This window comes from Podarcis vaucheri (genome assembly GCF_965113315.1).
Source record: "Podarcis vaucheri genome assembly, chromosome: 14".
Lineage (NCBI taxonomy): Eukaryota > Metazoa > Chordata > Lepidosauria > Squamata > Lacertidae > Podarcis > Podarcis vaucheri.
The window spans coordinates 27,481,668-27,506,884 of record NC_138752.1 but is presented as its reverse complement, the minus strand read 5'-3'; the positions used below and the strand labels follow the sequence as shown (position 1 = coordinate 27,506,884).

The 25,217-nt window shown below is 42.6% G+C and overlaps 3 protein-coding genes and 1 long non-coding RNA gene across 13 annotated transcripts in view; 1 reads left to right on the top strand and 3 right to left on the bottom strand.

The window, feature by feature from the left end:
- Nucleotides 1-1,467, bottom strand: part of MAP2K5 (mitogen-activated protein kinase kinase 5) — a 137,738-nt gene extending 136,271 nt beyond the window's left edge. For 2 of the 7 annotated variants that reach the window (XR_014213416.1, XR_014213417.1), the window contains exon 1: nucleotides 887-1,467. Coding sequence is in view for 3 of the 7 variants with exons in the window: in XM_082198628.1 (XP_082054754.1) it covers nucleotides 887-1,048 (162 nt within the window). In the remaining 4 variants the exon portion in view is untranslated. Of the gene's footprint in view, nucleotides 1-526; nucleotides 656-886 lie in introns of those variants that run through there. The other 5 variants (XR_014213418.1, XM_082198628.1, XM_082198630.1 and 2 more) reach the window with 5 other exon arrangements.
- A 7,871-nt stretch (nucleotides 1,468-9,338) lies between these two features.
- LOC309518562 lies at nucleotides 9,339-15,029 on the top strand. Its single transcript, XR_014213496.1, has 2 exons — nucleotides 9,339-12,141; nucleotides 14,717-15,029. It is a non-coding gene; the product is annotated as an uncharacterized lncRNA (long non-coding RNA).
- Nucleotides 13,800-15,972, bottom strand: LOC309518503 (uncharacterized protein C15orf61 homolog). The gene is made up of 2 exons (XM_082198891.1): nucleotides 15,154-15,972; nucleotides 13,800-14,187 (listed from the first exon to the last, which is right to left on the bottom strand). Exons 1-2 carry the CDS (start codon nucleotides 15,530-15,532, stop codon nucleotides 14,060-14,062), a joined length of 507 nt encoding a protein of 168 aa, XP_082055017.1. The 5' UTR covers nucleotides 15,533-15,972; the 3' UTR covers nucleotides 13,800-14,059.
- A 2,231-nt stretch (nucleotides 15,973-18,203) lies between these two features.
- The window catches only part of IQCH (IQ motif containing H), an 82,507-nt gene continuing 75,493 nt past the window's right edge, over nucleotides 18,204-25,217 (bottom strand). For 2 of the 4 annotated variants that reach the window (XM_082198368.1, XM_082198366.1), the window contains 5 exons: nucleotides 21,681-21,803; nucleotides 21,089-21,150; nucleotides 20,407-20,515; nucleotides 18,992-19,092; nucleotides 18,204-18,470 (listed from right to left, as the gene is read on the bottom strand). In XM_082198368.1, coding sequence (XP_082054494.1) covers nucleotide 18,470; nucleotides 18,992-19,092; nucleotides 20,407-20,515; nucleotides 21,089-21,150; nucleotides 21,681-21,803 — 396 coding nt within the window. In that variant the 3' untranslated portion in view covers nucleotides 18,204-18,469. The other 2 variants (XM_082198367.1, XM_082198369.1) reach the window with 2 other exon arrangements.

The window sequence follows — 25,217 nt, the reverse complement described above, 5'->3', positions numbered from 1 at the left end:
GGGAAGTCTATTCACTAAGCCAAAACAATATGCTGCTTGAGAGGAAGCAATTACATTTCTCTTCCAGACCTGTGATTCAGAAAAGCTGGTGCATCTTGTGCCTTTTGTCTACTCTGATAAAGTGGTGCTTCCAGACGGGTGTGTATTTATTAAAATATTTGTACACCCCTATATCATTTAAAAATATCAAAACACTTTATAGCAATTAAAAACATTAAAAATATGTAATAAAACCATTAAAACGTTAAAAACATGATTGGATTTTGGCCCCTCACAGGCATCAAAATGCCAACAGCCAACGTAACCCAGGTTAACACTTTCCAGGGAAAAATGTGATAAATTTCCAACAACCAGCTTACAATCTGGATGCAGAATTCCTCGTTTTTCTCTGAAACCTCCCTGCGTGGAAGAGGAGCTTCCAATTCACTGGACAAAACTGAAATTCTCCATTGCTGCAAGTGAAAAGAGGGGGAGCCCGGGTCTACTTCGCAGCAGCTGCGGAGTAGAGTGGGATGGAGATAACCACCTGTTAATCCGGAGTGTAGGTTGTGGAGTGGGGGGAGAAGGCACGTAAAACAAACCCCACTGAACAAGCAAGAAGATATCCGGTCCTCGCCCCAACCCCACATCTCCAATAGGGGTAGTTGCGGCGTTTCGAAACCGAAGCCCCCCACCGGAAGGCGATGGAAATGCGGGGTAAGTGGCAGGGAAGAAGCCGCCGCTACTCCGCCAAATTCCCCCGGGATAGCGGCGGTTCCTGAGGCGAAATAGACAGCGCACCCGGGGCACCCATATTTCCCTGGCACCTCATGCCCGAGCTAATGGGGAGGGGTGCCCCGAGTGACACCCCCCACCCCCAGCCCCATATTCCTCCTCTCTCACTCACCAGTACGTCCCTGAAGAGCAGCTGAGGCGCCGGGTGGACCGTCCAGTCCACGGCGCCGCCGTCCGGGACGCGGATGCGGATGACCAGCGCCGGGTTGGGGGGCTCCATGGCGGGGCTGGGGCCGGCGGCTGAGGCGGCGTCGCCCACGGCCAGTAAGAGCATCCCCGGAGCAGCCGCCGGGGCCGAGGGAGACGGAGCGGGCGATGGAGGCTCGCTCACATGGCTTGCCCGGACTAGGCCGAGGCGGGCCTGAGAGGAAGGCAGGAAGAAGGAGCCGGGCGGGATTCCCCCCCCCAGACGCGGCTAGGCCCAGGCGGGCGCCTTCGTCGCGGAGAGGAAGGCTGGGAAAGCTGAGGGGAGGCGCCGGCGATGGTGCAGCCGCCGCTGCGCCGGGGAAGGGGGCAGCCGGGCAGGAGTTCGCCGGGGCAGGAAGGCCCCCTTCGCCGCAACAGGGACGGCCTCCTAAGCCGGGCCTCGCCCCCGCCGGCGCCACAGCAGCCCCTTTTCCCTTCAAGGGCTGGAGGCTCCGATACCCCGCGGAATGACTCTTTCTTTTTCTCCCCCCCCCGCCCGCTGCTCACCCCAGTTAGGCCGCCTTTGCTAAACGTCACCCATTCCGCGTCTCTCCCCCCCCCCCCAGCATACACGCCGGATATTTCCTGATCGCTCAAACACAGACTTATTTATTTTTCTGAAGTCCCGTTTCCCGTATTTCTGCATTGCGTGCCTGCATTGTGTGCAGAAACCCACAGTGAAAACCACCACTATTTAAGTGTGCGCTTGCGAGGTAGGTTGCATATACACACCGAAAGGACCAGCAGCTTTCAGCTTCCCCTCTTCCTGAAAGTCTTTCCTTCACAGCAGGTCATTCCAAGAACTCTGTAAGTAATGTATGTGTTGTGTACACACCAAGCCTTTAAAGAGCATTCCAAACACGTTCTTTTCCCTCCAGGCGTTCCGGGCACCGGAGTTTACCCCCTCACAGTTGCAATTCCCTGCAACCCTTAACAAACTGTAGCACCCCGAATTTATTTGAAAGGGAAAGGATATGTTTGAATGTGCTTTTACAGCTACTGTATAATGTGTAGCTGTGTTTGTGTTTTTCCTCCTCCCCTCCACATTCCCTTTCCTTTTGTGTTGTGTCTCTGGAACTAAAGCTGAGAGCAGGGACTGATGTATCATTGACATTTGTAAGCTGCTGTAGAAGCCTGATTTGGCTGAAGATTGAGAGTATTGAAAAAAGCCCAAACATTAAAAAGCTTTGAAATGTCAATTTTCTTCCCTTCCCCCTTGAAAAAGAGTCAGCAGTGTGGGCAGACCAGCTTCTAGAGCAGCCACTATAAAATATACTATGTGCTGCCAAAGCAAAGGCCCTCTCCCTTTTCCAACACCCTCCCCCCACCAAGCAGTAAAACACCAAGGATATTCTCAGTGGTAAAGGGGAGATCTAGGGCAGATTTCTGAGCCTAGGGGAGTTCTGGCACCTTTACAGCATCTCTCTCACGCACACCATGTGGCTGCATGTGTATTTAAATGTCCCTTACATTTAAAGTGCACTGCTTTCCCCAAAAAATCCTGGTACTTTCCCCAAAGAATTGGGCGGTGCACAATGTGGTTTGATATTTTGAGGGCCTTCTCAGTAGTGGGGCCCGCCCTGTGCAACGCCCTCCCTTCAGGTGTCAAGAAAAGAAACAACAATCAGACTTTTATAAGATATCTGAAGGCAACCCTGTTTAGGGAAATTTTTAAGGATTGATGTCTTTATTATGTTTTTAGATAGGTTGTAAGCCTATCTGGAAACCCAGCCAGATGGGTGGGGTATAAATAATAAAATTATTATTATTATTATTATTATTATTATTATTATTATTATTATTTCCCCAGACAAATCACAGCTGACACATTCTGTCTAATTCTGTTAGACAGGATTAAGCCTTTAGACGTGCTGTGAATCCTGCTCATTGAAACCTTTACAGGTGCCCAAGAGTCCCTTTCTTCTGCTGCACCTATCCCAGATTTCTCTTGCAACCCCCTCTCCCCTTGCCCAACACATCTCTAGGACAGATTAAAAAATCATATGGAAATGAACAGTAGAGAGAAAGTGATCCATCCATCCCAGTGCCCTAATACTAGCATTCATCCAATTAAATACATTGACTATTAAGTTCGTTTCCAAAGGAAAATGCTTTTTCACGCAATGGAGTATTAACTTTGGGTACTCATTGCCACAAGGTAAGTTTATGGTCACAAGTCTAGATGGTTATTAGCCATGACAATTGGACAGAGCCTCCATGTTCAGTAGCAGTAATCCTCTGATTAACACATACTGAGTGCAAACACCATGTGGTGGGTATCACTATAATGCCTTGCACTTGTAAAAAAAAGGGGGGCGTGTCAGCTCCTGCAGAATAAACAGAGACGCTCATACAGTACAATACCATGTGTGAATAGGCTGTAGTCTTTATCATTCAAGGTACAGTGGTACCTCAGGTTACATACGCTTCAGGTTACAGACTCTGTTAACCCAGAAATAGTGCTTCAGGTTAAGAACTTTGCTTCAGGATGAGAACAGAAATTGTGCTCCGGCGGCGTGGCGACAGTGGGAGGCCCTGTTAGCTAAAGTGGTGCTTCAGGTTAAGAACAGTTTCAGGTTAAGTACGGACCTCTGGAACAAATTAAATACTTAACCCGAGGTACCACTGTAATTGGCGAACTTCATAATTTGATTCAAATTCATTACACCCCCCCCCAAAAAAGAAGAAAAATAAAGAAGAGCCCTGCTAGCAATATTTGATATAATTCATGAAAGTCTTTGGCTCCCACTCATTAAAATTCTAGATGGTTTAGGGCTTTTTTAAGTTTAATCCTTGAATGGCCATTAGCGAAGATAAATTATCTTTCTGTTCAATAACTTTATAATTTAAACTGGTACCAACCCCCCCCAACCCTTAATAGTCTCATCTTGAGAATATTCCAGGAATAGTGACTGTCCACATGGACTTTCAGTGCTGTTGAAATGAACCTTCTGCCAGAAGTCCCTATGTACCATTCAATGAAAATTCATTTTCTATTAAGTTGTAAAGAATAGGCTATGAAATCACAGCTTTTCTATGGCCTTACAGTCCCACCCTAATATATATATATATATTCATTCATAAACCTATAGGGAAAACCAATTCAACTTACCAGATTTGCATAAATATTATGTAGCTTTTCAACATGGCTATTCTCTGCCGCAGTTCCTTATTCCAGTTTGCATTGAGACAGCAGTAATCAAACTTCAGCTTTTTAATATTTTTCCTTCTAAAGCACCTCAGATATTTGCAAAGCAGCAGTGTTTTCAATTCTATGGAGAATACAGGAACAAACAAACCAGCTACAGAGCTTAGAAAAAAATATTCTAGTCCTATAAAACAATGGCTCTGACATTGACTTAGATTGCATACTCAAGATCACTTAATGTCAATGAGTTACCCCTTAAGACATTTATTGATTAATTTATTCAAAGCACAGTACCAAAGGAGTTTGTGTAGTGCAAAGGTTAAACAGATGAGAAGCATGAATTAATTCTACCAGACTCCAACTTACAATTTCCCAAATGTCACTTGTATGTTCCAAGCTCTACCAATATATGCTATCATAGAGTCACGGGGCTACTATGCTTGATTACTGCAGCATCAAGCGGTACTTTGCATGTGAGAATGCGTAAATATGGATCAAATGACACAGACAGAACTTTGGAAGCACTCCCAGCACAAAAACGTCTGGAGACCCCAGGTTGGGGAAGCCTGAAATGACTCAGGGAGGCAAATTCAAATATGTCAGAAGTATGTGCATACATTCTTTATCAACCCCCAAAACAGTCCTGGAGCCAAAAATATGTGCAAATCATTCTGCATGGCTAAGACATACTGTATTTCTCAAATAGCAGTTTCCTACTCCACATGGCAACAATGGCAAGTTTCTTTTGAAAACTGATAAAAGTTTGAAGCCGTTTGTGTCAGAAATATGGCCCTTGTTGGCATCCGTCTGTCTCCCGAGACAATGGAGGAGTGTGCCTTTGAGGGTGAAGTTACCAGTAAACTGTTAGGCTGTATGCCAATCTGGTTGAGCTCACAGCTTCTGAGTTTATAACTTTATAATGCCTCCTGTGTTGTTTTTGCTACTTTAGCCTGGGGAGTGTGTATCAAGGTCCTGGGCTGCCCAGACAATATCCCCCTCTTGGCCTCGCTGATGTGGTCCAAAGGAAAGCAGAGCAATACACTTGGCACCAGTTGGGCTGCAGGAGTTGCCAGAAGAAGGCATACAAGATGCCATCCAACTGCCTTAGGGACTCCACTCTTGATTTGGGTAGGGTTTACTGCTTAGCCTTTTCTTCTCCCGAAGATGTACCACAAGGCAGTCGGTACAGATGGTTCTTCAGGGTTTACTCCCAAATCCTTTCTCACAAATGAGTATAGCCACAAGGCAGTAGAGGTTTAGGACCAAGAGTTTTCCTTCTCCTAGATGGGCTACCTTCCCAGGTTGATGAGCCCCATCTGTCCCTCATTTCACTCACCAGAACATGCAGAAACCACCTTCTTGACGTTGGATCCACTATTGGTCTTGTCTGCTCAATCCACCAAAGCCTGTCTTCGCATGTAGGGGATACTCAAGTAGTTATGGCACTGGGGTCTGCAGTTCAAGACCCCAACTGTGAATATCCATCCAATCCTGAGCGTGCTCTTGAAATAGCTCTACAGAACCCAACCATGGTGACAAAGCAGATCAGTACCAAGAGCAAGACTGAATTCCTTCCCCTCTCCACAAATAACAAGCAGATCAAATATGTACAGTAGTGCAGGGAGAACACATTTATTAGAAATATATTTCAATACTGCTTTTCACTTAAAATCACAAAGCAGTGTACAGCACAATGTAAAAATCACAGTAAAGCCAACACCTAAGTAATAATCATAAGAACAGTGGATCCAAAGCAAACAGATCAAGAATAGACTGACCATTAATTGTCAGAAATGGCCTGGGAGAGTAAACGAGTTTTCAACAGGCGCTGAGATACTATCAACGTTTCTGCCTGCTATAACTCAGGTTGTATGCACGTCATACGTATAAAGCAAACTGTTTTCTCCAAATAATTCTGGAGACTGTAGTTTACCCCTAGAGCTACAATTCCCAACACCCTTAGCAAACTACAGTTCCCAATATTCTCAGAAGAAGTAATGTGCTTTAAATATATGGTGTGTACGCAGCCTAAAAGGTAAGATGGTTCTGTGGAGGGCATTACTAGAAAAAAGGCCCCTTTGACATACACAAATGCACCATCAATTTGTTTAATTTTTGTTAGTCTTAACAACAGTTAAGATATTTCAGCCAATAATCAGATTCTCAATTTTTTCCTCCAAATGTCACTTTGGACCATATTTGGTTATAACCCCCTCCTGTTTACAGTGGGCTACCACCCAATAATACATCATTTATTTTATCTGTACATTGACTGGTGTGTGCATCCCATTCCTTTCACTGCAACAGGCTGGCAATTTTGCCCTTTTCCTGTGAAACAAAATGAAAAGGTGCTTAAGTGCAATATGCACTACATTATTACAGAACACATTCAGCATGAAAGGTACAGATTGGGCCACATTAACAATGTTACTCAACCTCCTTCCACCAGCTTCAGGGGCTCTGTAATTGTTTTTGCCAAGCTATAAATTTTTGAGTAACAACAAAATTATTGTGATTTTTCTTACTAAATTATTCATACATTACAAAGCATATATGTAACAAGGCCCATGAATCACAAGGCATATAATGACCATATCTTAATGTCAGTTCTTCAAAGAAGAGGAATTCAAATAGATTTATGCATTCGGGTTAACTAAGGCACGTTGTTTTTATAGCGTTCATAATTCTACCTGTTCCTCCTACCCCCGAAAAGAGAAACTTTATATGTTCTTTTCTTTAAAACTGCTATTTTTTTTTAATGAAAGCTTTGGAGGGGGCAGAATAGCAGGCAAGCCAGGCTTTTGTGTTAACAAGTGCTTTATATCACGTTTTGCACTTGGGTTCAATTAGTAGTACTAGTATAATTGGAAGAAAAGTTTTGTAATGAACCAGTCCAGAGCTCATAAACTGTGCTTGAAATGGTGAAAGCATCATTAAAGCAAATCTAAGGCCTGTAGACAGCCTATAAGTTTGTGGGTGGGGGGAACAATGACAAAAAAAGTATGGAAGTAGATTATCTGGTCTGCGGGCCTTTTTAAGGTAGGTTCATAAACTGTTTTTAGTTAACCCTTATTTTTTGCAGCCTTACTGCAAGTTAAACATTCAAACAAATTCACTAAGCAACTTCAACAATTGTTACCTTTCTTGCTACCAATTAGCAAAAAAGATTAAAATAAAAAATAACTCACTAGTAGAAGAAACAAGAATAAGCTACAACTGGAGGATAGTTTATAGCAAAAGTTAGTTTAGAAATCATAGTTTATAACAAACATTTTCTTCACTGCTGCAAAATGTAGTATAAGTTCATTCAAATCCAGGGCTCCAGTAATGTTGTTATGATAACTTAAAAGAACAAGATCAACTTTATGCTGATATAATATTGACAGTTGCTATGGATGTACCATAAATGTAATTATTTAGAGCGAAATTTAGGGCGGGCTACAGATAAAATTTAAGGAGGTAAGGTAGCCCACCCGGTTGCAAGCCTACTTGGCTGTCTGTCCATGCTACCTTGCTTTTTTTTAAAGCAGAAAGACTGTTATACTATCCTAGAGGTTGTCAACCTAAGGCCTATGGGCCACAAGTGGCCCATGGGGGTCGTTTAACCGGCCCGTGGAACCCCGTCGCCTGCTCAGGGACCGCCTTCTGCAACGCTGGCCGGCTTCCCATTGGCTGCAGGAAGCTCCTGCAGCCAATGGGAAGCTGTGCATGCCTCCTCCACACCGGAAATAGCATTTGTGCATGCGTGTGCACGCGCACACACACTCCGGCTCACCATGGTGTCTGCGGGACCACAAACCGGCCCAACCCCTGTACTATCCCTTACTTACCATTGTATATGAGTGTCAATCCACATTTCCATTTTAAATAGCAAATGCTTCTCATTTTATCTTTGTTTAGCTGTCCATTGTCAATGGAACATGCATGACATCAGAGAAAGTATTTGTGACCTATTCAGAATTCCTCAAGAGCCACTTCATAGCATTATTATTATTTAATTAAATTTAATTATTTTATAAAATATAGCACCATGTATTTAATATTAGAATTTTAGGAAATAAGTGATGTAAATAATTAAGCTTCACAAATCTATGTAGCATAAGCATATTCCACTGATAAATTTTCCTGACTAGTTTCAACTCAGGGTTTTGTTTGGTGTTGATGTACCTGGCTACCTGTACATTAATTTAATCTCTGTAAGTAGCTTTACTGTGTTCTTCCAAACTGTTCATGGAAGATTTTTTTTAAAGTTACAAAATATCAGGTTTTGCAAGGTCAACAGCTCCAAACAATTGGAATGGGTCAATTAATCATGAATGACAATAGGCATTAGTTTACTTTCTGTGTACAATTAAGAGTTTTTCAGCAAATAGAGTACCTAAAATACCATTTTACAAGACTATTTTGAAACGTGAAAGTCACTGGATTTCTTTCCTTTTTTTTTTGCTGATTGTTTTATTTATTGTACATTAGCACTAATCCTTAAATATCTAAATGAACAGCTTCACTAGTTTACATGTTGGCTTATTTATTTAAAGGATTTTAACCCTGCATGCCGGGACGCGGGTGGCGCTGTGGGTAAAAGCCTCAGCGCCTAGGGCTTGCCGATCGAAAGGTCGGCGGTTTGAATCCCCGCGGTGGGGTGCGCTCCCACTGCTCGGTCCCAGCGCCTGCCAACCTAGCAGTTCGAAAGCACCCCCGGGTGCAAGTAGATAAATAGGTACCGCTTACCAGCGGGAAGGTAAACGGCGTTCCGTGTGCTGCGCTGGCTCGCCAGATGCAGCTTTGTCACGCTGGCCACGTGACCCGGAAGTGTCTCCGGACAGCGCTGGCCCCCGGCCTATAGATGTGAGATGGGCGCACAAACCCCAGAGTCTGTCAAGACTGGCCCGTTCGGGCAGGGGTACCTTTACCTTTACCTTTAACCCTGCATGCCAGTCGAAAGAAGACTCCCAAAGCAGCTTACAAATATCAATAAGATAAAGCCAACCTTAAGGATTACAGTCTGAAAGATGTGACACAAAAGGAGAAGGGAAGAGGAGGATGAGGGGAAAAGCAAGCACAAACACGATGAATCTGAGTTACAAAGTTCCTGCAATGACTAGCTAAAATAGTGAGTTCAAGGAGAGTAGGAGCCAAAACTTGCTGATATCTCAGCTGAGCTGGCAGGTAAGTTCTGCGGTCCCATTTACATTATTGGGCTCAAAAAAACCACCACCAAATGTGTATGTACGCACATTTCCAAGTGCCAGAATGAAGCAACTCTCCATGACTTCTGTCGGTTTTGTTTTTCATTGCTTTTAATTTAAAATGTACAGGTTAAAGCTAGGTTTAGTTCTGGAATTAAAATAAATTCCCATCAGATCTGAGAAATCGATCTTTATACAAACATAGATGCTTAAGACCATTACATATTGACATTAGTAGACATTAATGCAAGCAGGACATTAACACAAATACACAAAACACCCAAGAAATCCCAGCCATTTGGATTAGCAAACAATACTCCACGGAACAGAGCTTCTGTTAATAATGTTTCTTATTGTTGGGAAATCTCTAGTGGACCAAATTTGTCAAACACACAAAAGGTCTAAAAGTGAAATATAGTAATTAAGACTCTCACTTTATTGATTGGGCAGCTTAAGTAATTTTTCATTACTAACATAAGATTTAATACATATAAGTAGTTAAAGATTCTGCCTTGGCACAAGCCATTAGCATGTAATTGAACTAGTAAAAAAGATCAGTTTAACCTATGTTGATTACCACCTTATCTTTGAAAGGCAATTAAGGACCTCAATCATTGCAACAAGATTTGATTGTGTGGCCTTTATTGGACATTGATCTTTCAGCAAAGCGCAGTTACATTTTCCATTAATTTACAGTAACACAGTTTAACTTCGATACCTTAGACCATTGACCCAGGTAAGATGTCAGGCTAAGCACTTGTTTAGGTTAAGATGCTCCCACTAGTCATTACTGTTTAAAAGGGGATGCTGAAAAAATGCAGATACCTATCAACTGAGTTAAGACTAAGGTTTCAGTTATCGGCATTTGTTTCATCGCGCTTAACAACAAAGTTCTCGGCCTTTATAATGTCACCCCCCTAGCTCTTTTAAACATCATCCTTGTATAGAGTGAAAGAGATAATTAAAGCAAGAGGTACAAGGCCAATCCTATTGTGTTTCAAAGGAGAATACAGCAGATCACATTTCCTGAAAGTTTAAGGGTCATTATGTATTCCAGTCATCTTAAATATATAACACACGTACATTTCAGAAGTGGGTATAAACTGCATGCCAAGAGTAATTTATGGCCACTTGTACAGAATGGCCAAGAATCAGCAGGGGTATTGGGGGTTCCCCTCAAATCCAAAAGCAGTTCGCCATGTAACATGGAGGGGCAGGGAGGTTATTTGAGAAACATGAGCCTGAAGCCGTCAGCTGGAAACTGCTCTGGACCAACTGACTGAACTAATCCATGTTCCTCAGCTAGCAAAGTTGACCTGGAGCTGCTAATTGTTTAGTCACCAAGATAACTCTTTTAAGCTGATTTTATACTAGGTGCAAATGGCCCTTAACATCAATATTTATGTATTTTCTCAGTTCCTATGGAGACCATATATTATTTTGATTTTTTGTTAAAGCGCTTAGGTTTTATTACAGTTGAGTGGTATATATGTATTGTTAAAAATACATGCATATCCACATATATGACCCTGTGTGGGTCCTGTGTGGACCTTTCCTGGAGTGCGAGACAAACAAGTGTCATGACCACAAAGCCCAGCAGAGACTAGGACATACACTGTCACTGGCTAGGAAGCTGGACTAGGTGAAGAAGAAGAAGTTAAATTTATATACTGTCCATCAAAAGATCTCAGGGCGGTTTACAGAATTAAAACAATAAATAAAACACAAGTAAATAATTACAACAAAACAATAACCCCCCTTCTCACAGGTTCTTGGCTCCGAGATGGATATGGGTGATTAGGGGCCCCCTGAACTTGAGGCTGACTGGCAGGCAGGAGCTAACTGAACAAGTCGCCACAGCACCAGGGCAGGAACCTCACAGACCCTTCCCCTGAGGAACCAGGTGCCTTTCACAGTAAGTGCACAGTGAGCACACCAAGTCAGAACGCTGGTCCTTTCAAGTTTCTCACAAGTGGGAGGAGCCTGGAAGCAGTGGCTGGGAAGCAGAGGCTTAAAGGGCCTCACTTGGCTTCCAACTCTTCTTGGAGCAGGTTCATCCAACAATGCATGCAGAAGGCCCTAGGTTCAATCCCAGGCATATCCAGGGAAACCTGGGAGAGTGTGAAACCTTCGAGAGCCACAGTCTATCAATTTAGACAATATTGAGCTAGATGGACTAATGGTCTGGCTTGATATAAGGCAGAGAACAATAATTTAAATTAAATAGGAAATAAATATGAAGTCCAGTCTATCCAGTTGGGTCAACAATTCCTAAAAGTCTGTGTAAAAAAAGTCATGTTTTCAGTGAATGTTGACATGACATTGAGGCATTGAGTTCCAAATCCCATAGTCACACATCATCTGTCCTACACAGCCATATGAGCAAAAGGAAGCAGGCTTCAGTTAGTTGACACCCCAAAGGAATAATCCCTGAAAAACGAACAAACACTCTCTCATGTATACACAAGAAGTGTAACATTTTATGAGTAGCATTTGTTCCCTTCAAGTACTTCAACAGGTCACCCACTGGTCCTAATGAATCCAACAAGTGATATTATTATATTTGAACTCTGCCCTCAGCCATCTTCCAAGTTCATCCCTCACCATGATCAACTTCAGAAGTGCAAGAGGTCCATTGATTTTCATGTAATAAAAGAAAATGTTACATTTGCTTAATTGTTACACAGTGAGAGCAGAGCAAGAAATCAAGTCTCTGTTTAATGCTGCAAGCAGCACTGAATTCTAGTGGATCAATAGAGTACTTTGTCAAAGAGGTTCTCCAAGGAGGGATGCCCATCACTGTATGGACAAGGAGTCATGTTGCTTCCACTTATCGAAAAACAGGTAAGCAAAGTCAGCAGTCTCCATTATCAGAAATCAAATACGCTGCAGCTAGCAGAGGGGCCACTCCAAGGAAAAACTGTATTTATAGTGTGGTAATTAAAAAACATTTTATCAGTCTTGTGTTGAGACCAAACATTTACAGCAGAATATTGACAAAATAAGGAGCAATGAATGAGAAGTATTTGATTTTAAACTTATGAGTTGCACTTATTTAATTTTGCCTATTACTGGGAAAAATCAGTTCCCGCTAATCTAGCAAAATGCTAATACTCACTTTTATTATTAATGAAGCTTAATATAGTATAACAGCTACTCCACAATGTAAACTATTTATTTAACCTGTGTTAGAAATATTCCTCGGTACCAAATATACTACGTTAAGTGTTTCCTTGATTACAGATTTGTTTACAGTTGCTTTGAAGAGAAGCCAAGCCATTCACAATTCAAATATGAAATAAGCATTTTAAGACACATACTTGTGCATACATTTCATTGTAGCTTTACGCTTTAAAAATAATTATTCAATATTTATTTTCAATGCTAGAAATATCTCTTCCTGAGGGGAAAAAATGCTGAACTAATTTAAATCAAATTTATCCATACAGTCTTAGTGCTGCCAGCCAAATTTTAATCTGTCGTGCAACACTTTGTTCTTCATCAATTAAGCAATAATAGGACCCCACGGTGGTTAAGTCCAGTCAAATCTGACTATGGGGTTGCGGCACTCATCTCACTTTCAGGCAGAGGGAGCTGGCATTTGTCCACAGACAGCTTTCTGGGTCATGTGGCCTGCATGAGTAAACCGCTTCTGGTACACAGAACACTGTGATAAGTGCCAGAGTGCATGGAAATGCTGTTTACCTTCCTGCTGCAGTGGTACCTATTTATCTACTCGCACTGGTATGCTTTCGAACTGCTAGGGTGGCAGGAGCTAGGACAAAGCAACAGGAGCTCACCCCATCGCACAGATTCGAACTGCCAACCTTACAATCAGCAACCCCAAGAGGCTCAGTCGATTGGACCACAGCACCACCCATGTCCCAAATATGCACTAAATAGTGCATATTTAGTTTGGAGAGCACAAAACCATTGCATGTATTAACTATACATTAGCATAACCCCAAGTTACTTTTTAAAGTTCAATAGGAGAGTTAAGCAGATGCTTAAACCCATCTCTGAAATCAGTTGAACTGAACTGCTCAGTTTGGACCAGATTGTATCCAAACTGTCTGTGTGTAGCTTCTATTAAGCACCACAACCTACTTAAGTAATCCAGAATGGTATGCACAAAACTCTACTAAGTGAAAATGAAATAATAATAATTCTGGTTTTCTGGACTTTTACACAAAGGACTTGTTTACCTCCGCCCTTTGCATATCAGTTTTATTTTTGTTTTAAAAATCAAAGTTACTTCATGGGGGTAGCCAACATTGAGTCCTCCAGATGTTGCAGAACTACAACTATCATCACTGACCATTGGCCTTTCTGGCTGGGGCTGATGGGAAATGTAGTCCAAAAGAATCCAGAGGCACCATGCAGGCTATCCCTGAAGTAGTCACATTTGGATAGTGTTACAAGTGTTGGACAACAATATCATGTATGATACTGCACCAAAAGATACATGATCAGTAAATAAGCAAAGACAATTCCCAACAATGTATATTTTCATTATTATATTTATTATTTGCAGACCAAAAGTTTTTGAAAACAAAAGTAGCTTCAAGTAATTTTCCATGGTTTTTAAAATCTATTCTGCACTTTGCCAGACTCAAAGAAAACTAAAAGGGTACTGAAGGAAAAATAGGGACATTTTGAAACTTGAACATGTTACATACAAATAGATTGCAAACAACAATCCCCCTCTGTCTGTCATTTGCTGCAATATATCATGAAAGTGTCAGTCCTTGAAATGAGTAGTTTAGTACATGGCACCTTCATCTTCTTTATTGAGGAAGTAAATAGTGACTGGGCCACAATGCGTGTGAACAGTTTCTGTGACACTGACAAGGAACCAGGAGCCAATTCCATATAATAAAGTTGGGATACCTATGTATAAAGAAAAAGGGGGGGGGGGACAAATAAAAAAGTAAAACCTCATATAACATAGTACTGCAGGACTCTACCCCACCTCCACCAACAAGCTGCAAGAAGCAAACTGCAAGGCTGAATTAAGACATGATTTTGCCACCCTTTAAACCCAGGCTGGTTCCTTGAAAACAAAACATAAAGCATGTTGAGGTAACCCATTATCTGCATTTAAAGATGTACTGAGCACCTTCCTGGTGCCATTCTTTATTTGGCAACCCCCCTGCCTTTCACTGCACATGCTTTTACAATATACATGCAAAATCCTTAGTGAATATATTTTGTTCTGAAAGGTATTGGCTGCATTCCTGAGGACCAGGAATAAGTAGTCCTGTTTTCTGCACGTTCAATATGATCATATCCCAGTGCTCTCCACTGATGTGGCCAACACTGCTATGCATTTAGAGAAATTCTAGGGTCAGGGTAGGGAGCCTTAGGCCTGGGAGGGTCAAGTGATGCCTCTCTATTTTGTTCTCTATCCTACTCTCAGGACTCTGCATCTCATGCCCTCTATCTACAGACCACACCCCTTTCTGACCTTGCTCCAAACCCTCTTTGAGCATCTTGGTCTAGCTGGAACATGTCCTTGAACTGTGACAATTACTCTTGTTTACTTGAATGGATAGAAAAGTGTGTGTACGCAGAAACCTGGATTTTGTACGGCTGGATTGTAGTGTACTGCGCAAAGGTGAGAGTCACATCAGTTGCCCTATGCGCTTTTAATCCTGGCACTGTCACTTTTGTCCCTGGCCCTGTGGGACTGAGTTCCATAGGTGCTGTGTAAAATACTTTTTTGTATCTTCCGTGTTTTAAGTAATCTCCCTGTTATATCAGGTGTTAACTCTATTCAAGGTCTCATTGCACCTCAAGCCCTTGCCGTGTGCGCCACCTCTATACAGGCACAGCTCGTTGAAAGACGACACTCACCAAAGTTTATTAGTTTGAGAGCTGTGAAGAAGTAGTTCTGCATCGCCAGGTCCTGGTGGGGTGCTCGGGAACAGTGGTACTTGATGAAGGGGAAGCAGCCGGTCCGCAGGATGTGGTAGTTTGTCCCTTTCACCTCCCAGTTGAAGTTGGAGAGCCCAAACTGGTCATTGTGCACCGCGCTGTACTTTACGCAGTAGGAGGTCCAGTGGGGCAGCCCCCTCTGCAGCAGGTGCTGGCTCAACACCTCGGAGGCTTTGGGCTTAGCAGGGCCCCCCCTGCGCAAGAGGGCCAGCCGGAGGAACCCCTCATGCACTTGCTTCAGCAGGGCAAGGCTACTTAAGGAGGGCTGGAAGGCACCCCAGCCCACCTGCCTCCCCATGTCTTGCTTTCTGACCCCACAATATCCTGGGGGGATTTCTGTGTCTCCTACAAATATGGTCCCCTCCAATGATTTTTTTTTTGGGGGGCAGCCAATTTTTTTCCTTCAGACCCCCCACCTCAAACTACTTGCTGACACCTTTCCCAGGTAACTTCTATACATGCCTCTCCCGCCTCAATTGTTCACTCCCCCCACGTTGCTGAGGGAGACTTTTCTTCAGGATCTGCTGCCCCTCCCCTAAAACAACTCCCCCCCCTTTGCAGCCCCTCCCCCTCTCGTTAGTTGCCCCCGATGAAGGGGGCGAGGTTCCTGCTTCACTTACTTGCCCCTCGCAACGACCTTCCCTAACCGGGAAAGACACGAAGCAACGCCCCTCCTCCCCCCACCATCCCGGGAAACAGCAGTGGCCCCTCCCCCCCCTTCCTGGGGCTCCCCGGCACGCTCTGGGCCTGCGCCGGTAGCTTCCCGACAACCGCTTTGCGCCTGCGCCAGAGCCGGCCTACTGAATTTGTCAGACTCCTCGCGCGCTCCTGACCGGGCGACGCGCGAGGCCGGGAAGCGGGCGCGCGCCTAGCTGTCTGCGAGGATCTTCTCCGCTGAGAGAGGCCGAGCTCGCGCGCCCCTCATGTCAACATAACACTAATAACCAACAACAACAATATGGTCCTCAGCCTCAAGCACCCTTTTCTAACACAACTAGTACACACGACTTAAATAAAAAGTGTCCTTTCCACCGGAGTGTTTGGACTAGAAAGCTGCTGCAATTCGAACAAACAAATGAACTCTGTGGTGATTTATCTGAGGGAAACTCGTGGCTCTGAACCATTAAGCATCGTCTGTGATGTGAGGAGAATAATTGCGCGGAAGAGCGAGCGAAGAAATGGGAGCCACCTCTCTTCCCCCTCCCGTCCCCACCCACCCCTCATCCTTCAAATTTGGATAATTATAAACAATATTTCAAACTCAGCAATCTTAGACCAGTGAGCTGTAGAGCAAGATTGTGCTAATTAATCAATTACTACGCAACCATGTACCCTGTTTATGTACTAGAATGCACTTACAAGCCACTAATTATTAATCATCGTCAGTAACACATTTTGACTCAACTTTACCTTTGGATAATTAATAGAGCAGGGAGAGCTTTAATATATTTCTTGATTAGCAGAAACAATGGGGGTGGGGGTTGTAGGCAAGACAATAGACCTGGATACTGGTGCTAGGGGTTTTGGGGGGGCTTGTTTCCTGCTTGGCAGGGGGTTGGACTCGATGGCCCTTGTGGTCTATTCCTATGATTCTATGTGTATGTCTCTAGAGCAGCCCTTTGGGTGCCATTGCATTTCATGGGCAGCCAGTATCTTGTATCCCCAGGACCTTGCCTGAAATGAAATTACAATAGAAGAGAAAATAAGTGTGTGCATGTGACACTAAGAACTTGGATGTACTAATAGTTTTGAAGCTACTGTTTTGGAGTACAGTGGTACCTTGGGTTAAGAACTTAATTCGTTCTGGATCCGTTCTTAACCTGAAACTGTTCTTAACCTTTAGCTACCACTTTAGCTAATGGGGCCTCCTGCTGCCGCTGTGCCGTGGCTGCGCAATTTCTGTTCTCATCCTGAAGCAAAGTTCTTAACCCAAGGTGCTATTTCTGGGTTAGCGGAGTCTGTAACCTGAAGCGTCTGTAACCTGAAACATCTGTAACCCGAGGTACCACTGTATAGCTGCACAATGGGACTTTGAAAAGTCACCTGTTTGGGTGGGGGTGATGCTCTTGTTTCTCAAGTCATTATCAGAAAAAGGTGACAGCAGGACTAGGCCAGGGGCTGCTGCAACTTAAAGAGACCATCTGCTCTTTCACCCTTCCCCTCCTGGCTCTGTTTCCCTACTAGCTGGTCCTTTTCAGCATTTTGTATCTTTTAAGAACTCATGGTCAAGTTTGCTTATTTCCACCTATGACAAATTCACAGAGAAGAGGATCAGGTTATCAATGGATAAAGGACATGATGATTTTATAGTACCTCCAGGTTGCCTCTGGATGAGTGTTCCTGCATTCCTGAAGTCGGCCTGAGAATAATTTTGTAGCATTTGTTTATTTCAATATTTTAAATTGTAAACCAAAGTGGTATATAAATGAATTAAATGCATAAATGCACTGTTTGAAGGCTTCTCATTGAAGTATCTGTCTTGCCACTGTGAAAACAGAAGAGTGGACTACATGGGTCCCATTTGATGTGAGCCAACTGCAAGTAAGGTTCTTCTGATGCTCCCATTCAGTCTGTTTTTGCCTGTTGTGTTTAGATTGTAAGCCTCTGGGTATGGGACTGACCTATTTTTAATCTGTGTATGGCACTTAGTAAATTTTCTATGTTTTATGAATGAAAGTGATACAAATAATATCACCAGGACTCAGCTCCAAAACCTTCCCACAACCCCCAATGCCAGAGCTGAAACCCAGAAAGACTTGTGAAGTGGAATATGAGCACACTATACCTATATGGGATCTGGTAGAGGAGGAGTGCCCCATCTAGGGACTTTGCTGCCATACAAATGTACTCTAGTTATTCAGGAAAAGGAATGTCCAAGAAATCATGTATTCTGTTAGGAAAGCTTTCATATGGAATAAGCTTGGGAAATTATAGGATTCCCCCCCCCCCGGAAGCAAAAATGCCAAAAATATTTTCAAAAATAAATACACTTAATTTTATTGGAAGTAGAAATCAATACTCCTCTAAGCCATATAGAGGTAATAGCATCTGATACAAAATTTTCAGTGAAAACAAATTCTGTGAGTCAGGATTCACTATTGACACTGGTCTATGTTCTGCTACACGCATTTTTCAACAATCCAAAACACAGTTGTAGGTGGAGTGTTTACTGCAGTGTAGGGTACTTTAGCACCGGAAACCAGGCGGATAATTTAAAGATGTTCAGTGAGCTTAACCTACAAGAAGAAATAAATTATAACTAAAAAACAATTAAAGGTTTTTTTAAAAAAAAACTTTTTCCTGCATTCAATGCCATCCTACCCTAAAGATAATCACAGGGAGAGACTTCCCTTTATATACAAACATTTTACTATTTGTTTTTAAAGTAGTTGAATTATGAGAGACTGCTTTGTTAAATTTGAGAGCAAATATAGTGTAGAATTAAACCAAATGTGTCTTCTTCCACAGGTTGTATTTGGGATGTCACCGCTCCCCATGACATATTTCACAAAACATAATTTTAAAAAACCAGAAACAACCCAAATCTGAGAAATTAAGCTTTGACTGTTGTGGCCCAGGAGGAGGATAGGGTTGCCATGAGCCAAGCAACATGGTTGGGAGGTCAACAGACAGTCACACTCTGGCAGAGCTTGTGAGCATAAAGTGACTGAAAAGGGCTATTTGAAAATGAATAACTTATTTTCCCCAGAGACATGAGAGTAAGGATGAAGAAAGATTACTTTTAATGTCTACTAACTATTTTGTGGAAGCTTGTGCTTTCAAGTCCTCTTCCTCTTCAAATTTTAACTTGTTTTGCTCTGTAACTCCCAGAATTCTTTCAATCTCTTGGACAGCTCTCTAAAACAAAACCAAACACTTCAAGTGGCAGAACAGTTGTTTATGCTCCCTGCTCACCATTGCACCAGTAGTATCAGGAACTCACAGAAAGAGTCACTCTTCAGAACTGGCCCAACCAATTGGCAGGCTTCTTGGTCTGAGTAGTAACTAAAGTCAACACAGAGCTGAAGCAATAGGGTCAATCTCATTCAGGCTAAGGCTGAAGTAGTCAGGACTTGCAGGTAACTATTAGAGCTCAAATGCAGTTGTTTCACCAGGAGCAGTGTGGGAAACCTTTGGACCTCTCAATATTGTTGGACTCCCAACTCCCATTTGCCCCAGCTGGAATGGTCCAGAAACATCTGGAGGGCTCAAAGTTCCCCATCATGGCAGGGGGCTGGACTCGATGGCCCTTGTGGTCTCTTCCAACTCTATGATTCTATGATTCTATGAAATACTAGTAAGCCTCCTTGACTCCTTTGAAGTCCTGTGTGTTTTTTAAAAGCCCACCTAATCTACCTTCTGACACTGCTGTGGAGTTTCGACCTAGATCATTTTGTGGCATGTCTGTCAGGTTCTCCTGATAGTTGATAACATGGCCAGTACCAGGCCTGAGTAGGCCTTTAGCTTAAGGCTACCAATGAGCCCCCTTCCTAACCACTGGTGTCCACCATCACTTGCTCCCCTGGCACCATTGTACTTGCCAGTCACTCAATCCCTCCCACTAGATGATCTTATCTAGTAGCACTGCTTTCTAGGAAATATAACATGGCAGCCACTCTGTTCTGATTGGAACTAAGTAGCTAAATGGCTCCTATTCCAGAGACCCAGGAAAAGTAAGTGTCAGCCCTAGTGGTATGTCCTGCTGGAATGCACTAAAACAGAAGTCCCTTCTTTGGCCTGGGCATCAGAAACTAATCAAGCTTACTTATTTGTCATTTCTTAATGTATGTGTTTTAATATATCTTGACGGTTTCATTTTGTAAATCAATAAGAGTAGGCTTTAGGAAGGACTGCATGAATACTTTTCTGTGCCACCAATTAGGAACTCCAAGAAAGGATAAATATAAGATGAAAACCTAATTGCTCTTGAAGAATCCTTTCAAGTATACCAGTGGCTCCCAGCTCAAGCAAGTCTATGTTACCACATCTAAAAAAATAAATTTAACTAGCAGATTGACTGGGAATCCTACAATATTGACCTGTACACAGTAAAACATGTACTGCTATGGAAAGAACCCAGGATGGCTTAACAGTTGTTTATAATACAGCATGAGGTGTTTTCTGTCCTCTAACAGAAATTTAACTGGGATCGTTAGTTAATTAACACCTCACCTTAAAATTGGTCTCGGCATGCATATTAGGTGCTGATAATTCTTGATAGATGATGAAGAGTTGCTGAGCAAAGGTCATGAGGACCCCCTGGAGATGTTCTCCAATTGTTCTGTTAATGATATCCAAACAAATGACTTTGCCAATGATTCCATTCGCAGGCTTAAGAACAATCGCCCTCTCATTTGGGCCTGTCAGCCCAAGGAATTTAATGAATATTTTCAATCTCGTAAGGTGGCAATCTTCAGGGAGATATGAAAGATGAGGCTCCATTTTAACTTGTCAGTAGAAAGGATTTGTGTAATAAATAATTTTTATTAATCAAGTAGCAGAGGAGAGCAAGAGGTTGAGTCATTCCAAGCCTTTTCACTTTGGGCATCAAATATGTGGCTACATACCACCATTGGTATGAAAATATCACTGTATTACTAATATTAGAGCATGGTGCTGTAAGCAAGTATTCAGTGAGACTTGGGCAGATGAGGACATGCTGCTTGTTCGTGCTCATCCTCTATGGAATTCCTTGCACCATTTGGGGGCCTTACCCAGGGCTAGGTACATCTGTGAATGAGTTACTTTCTCAGGAGCATGTATGGAAGACTAACCCTTAGCCCACAGAAGGGAGTAGAGGTGTTCAACTAGAGGATTTTCAAGATGCTTCCAGAAGTCACTCTTGAAAACTTACATAATTCCAAATTTGAGCCTTTTATGGTCTTCAAACAGAGTAAAAACGGTTCCTTCTTTTTGCTGTTGGAGTAGAGGGAAAGGTGTTAGCATTGCATAATGTCAACAACAACTCCTCTTAAAAAAGTAAGATGCTAAACTGTATTACGGTGTGAATAATCAGAATTAGAGAGAGGTGGTCACTTTAAAGCCAGGCCTGAGAGCTTTTTGCTTCCTGACTGACATGTAAAGTTGTCTGGAAACCATGATAGCTGATCTATAAGCCCCACCCCCTTAAAACCCACATGAGTAGAATCTGACAACAGTTGTGACAAGTCAGCAAGATGTGTTTCGATTCAGAAGCTTGAATTTGAAAACAGGTTTTCAGGTTTTGAGATTGGGTTAGTGATAGATGATAATCTGTGTTAGAATCTCAGAGTTCACAGAAAGATTCTCATGGATTATGGTGATATGTGAGAGAATCACAGAGGCCAAAATTTTGGAGATTCTAACTTTTCTGTAATCAGTCTAGAATGGATTTGTGTGCTGTTCCTCCTTCCAAGCTACTTTCCTACCTCTATTTCATTTAAATGCAAAGCACATGATCTTCCTACCTGGACATCATATCCAACCCCATGAGCCTTGCACATATGAAGGAAAACATTATAGTAGATGAGGGAAAAGTTGGCATGTCTGATCGAATTGCTCATGGCAACATAGCGGCTGACCGTAGCAGGCTGACAAAAAAAGCAGAAGGGAAAAAAGTTGACTGTGACAAAGCACTAATACAGCCTTCCCAGATTTGATGCCTTCCAGATGTTTTGAACTGCATCTGCCATCAGTCCCAGCCACCATGAATGGCTATGCTGGCTGGGACTGATGCAAAGTGTGGCCCAAAACATCCAGAGGGCACCAGGTTGGGGAAGGCCACACAAACATATTCTTGCTTCAATACAGAGCCCTTTTACAAACATTAAGCTAAATCTGGAGTTTATTATTAATCCTGCAAAAACAATTTACCTCCTAAAAGACACAAATTGTAATATTTGAGGCTAACTTTATAGTCACGGGAGCAATGATAAACAATGTTTGGTAACACAAGTTGTTGTTGTTGTTGTTGTTGTTGTTGTTATATTATATGGACACAGCCTTCCCAAGGTGGCTCAGCAAAGATAAATAGCTTCATATACATAGCAAGTGAAAACTGAAAATGGTGGTGGCTAGGGCCTCTGTACAACAAGGTAGACATCAAGGGGTGGACCCCAAGCAGTGGTTGCCTGTGGGCATGGGCTGGGGGTGGGGCGCAGCTCTACAGTTACAATATCTGGTCCTCAGTGACAAAAATGGAGGAATTAGGGTCCATTAAGCAGTTTTAAAACTGCAATAACTGAGTGTGTTTACATAGCTTAAAAGAGAAAGTAAAAGAGAAAGCATACAGCCATCGGAGTGGCATAGATAAATTTAAAAATGTGTTACAATAGTACAGTGGTAACTCGGTTTACGAACTTAATCAGTTCCGGAAATCTGTTCTTAAACCGAGGCATGCTTTCCCTAATGAGGCCTCCCGCTGCCAGTGCCCTTCCTCCATTCGGATTCTGTTCTTAGACCAAGGTAAAGTTCACAAACCGGGACACTACTTCCAGTTTTGCAGAGTTCTTAAAACGAATACAGTGGTACCTCGGGTTACATACACTTCAGGTTACAGACTCCGCTAACCCATAAATATTACCACGGGTAAAGAACTTTGCTTCAGGATGAGAACAGAAATCATGCTCCGGCGGACTGGCGGCAATGGGAGGCCCCATTAGCTAAAGTGGTGCTTCAGGTTAAGAATAAGAACAGTTTCAGGTTAAGAATGGACCTCTGGAACGAATAAAGTACTTAACCCGAGGTACTACTGTAGTTCGTAAACAGGGCTGTTCTTAAACCAAGGTACCACTGTATCTGAAAACACCAAACCCACAAGAAAGATATAATCAGCTGAATAGTCTTTACTTTATTGAAGCGAATTAATTATTCTGAGAAATGTCTATGCAGTCTGGAAATTCACGAGAGAGCCAATCTGGGGTGCCAACTTGAATAAAATATGGGGGACAAGTCCCACCCTGCATAATCGATCATAAAATGTGGTGCACACACATTATTTGAATGGCAATGCCATCAACGTGGGGGGCAGGGAGGCTCCCTCAAATATTTCATTGGGTGGTAGCAAAGGGACCTTGGCCCCTAGGAGTTGGATCCTATGGATCCAATTCTGCAAATTTTGAAAACTAAATTTCTTTAAATTTCTAGAGGGGTCACCAGTAGATGTGCTGTAGTATTATATGCCACGCTAGCTAGGGATGTTAGGAGTTGTAGTTCAAAACATGTGGAGGGCACTAGGCTGACAAAGGTTGCCATATTGGCTCTCATGCAATTATAACATAAGAACGTTCTCTGTGATTTTGCTTTTGACTTGCTGGGGCTTCTCCTGATGTAACGCTTGGCATTTTTTAAAGTGATGCCCTTGGGTGAACGTGACACATTACAGAAATTGTTTTTCATTTAAGTTTTCTGGGATATACCTTAAAAGCATGATCTTAAGAGCTTAGGAACTCTTTAAATAGTTGTTTCCTTAACAGTGCGGCACTGGCTGGAACTGAAAGCAAAATGCTCAGATCGATATGGAATTTTTGCCCAAGATGTGTTTTCTCACCTTCTTTTATTTCTTAGCAAAGTGCTATTGATTGGGCAGTTTCAATAAAGAGGTAAATAATAACGTGCAAGCAAAACTGTGTTCCCTTTCTAGAAGAAAGTGGTGGCAGAAGGACAAAGGTGTTTCGACCACTGCGTGTGATATTTGCCAAGTCATTTCAGAGCCAATTCACCAAAGTGTTTTAATTTCAGTGGGGTGCATGCAGTAATACACAAGAACAATGGAGGAAGCTTAGCAGAATTAGCATGCATCTTATTTCTTCTTAATGGGATTCCTTGATGTTCTGCAGAAACTTACTTGAGTTGCATTAGAATGTTCATGATCAAAACTAAAAGACCCGAGATGCTTTTTAGTCTAACCCTCAGACCTAAGGCATGAAAACTGTGGTGGTGGCAGGCCCAGCCTCATCCCCTCTCCAATCTGCCGCTCTGGGAGCTGTGATCTGTTGCATGCCATTGCTATTCCCAGTGGCACTCAGTTCACCAGTTTTGCCTGCCATGGTTCCCAAAGCAACATTGCAGGCAGACTTGTGCTCACATGCACAATATTACAAGAATGCTGGCAGCCGCCGGGAGCAGCAGGGGCCACAATTTGGCTGGGGTCCTAGCCTGAAGCGCATTTAGCACAAGGGGTAACCCAGCCTTGGCTGAGAATACTTGGAGAACTAAGAGTATTCATTGTCCAATCAGGTACCCAAAGCTCTCGGAAATTTCTTTTGGCAACAGAAGGCCACAAATAAAATAAATGAATGCTTGATAAAATAATCCAAGTAGCAGTTTAACAAGCGTAAACTTGAATGTGGCGGCAATAACACAGAACTATTGTTTAAGCGCAGGCATCAGTTTGATGAGGTGCTTATTTCTGCTACAAAGCAGGCAAACACATGCATAATGAACTGCCGGATGAATTATTAATGTCTTGCTTATTTAGCCTCATCTGTCTCGAAGATAATGTATCCTAAGTATAATGAGTGATTGGTTTTGTACATAATTACAGTAGCAGCAGTATCTAGGAAATTTGCTCTTGCAAAGGAGAATTCTAAAAATAAAAATCATCACTCGCACTCGGTCACCGCTCCATTTTATCAAAATCAAAGCGAGCAGCCTGGTGAATGTGTAATAAATTCGCGGGGACGGAAGCATTATTAACATCATAATTTCACATAAAGTGTTTTTACTTAATCATTCATTACAGATCATGCGCTGTAAAAAGATTTGTCTCCTGTTTATTTCTCTCGGTTCTTTAAAAGATATCTCTGACACACTAGTCCTCTTTTTGTTGCCGCTGACTGCTAGGTAAGCAAGATTTGAAGGAATAAAAAAGGGGGGATTATAGGCTGGGAGTGACAAATTTATGTTAATCCTGACAGAATTTTAATTAAAAAGTTGCTACTTGATTACTTTTCATTTCTAAAACATGTACTACTGGGACTAATCATATGTAATTTACTCCTCTC

Bases quoted from the DNA above. Each gene is read 5' to 3' on its own strand.
- LOC309518503 (XM_082198891.1), bottom strand. From the start codon at position 15,532: ATGGGGAGGCAGGTGGGCTGGGGTGCCTTCCAGCCCTCCTTAAGTAGC. The intron at 14,188-15,153 runs GTGAGTGTCGTC...CTTTATACATAG, and splicing joins TCTCAAACTAATAAACTTTG to GTATCCCAACTTTATTATAT.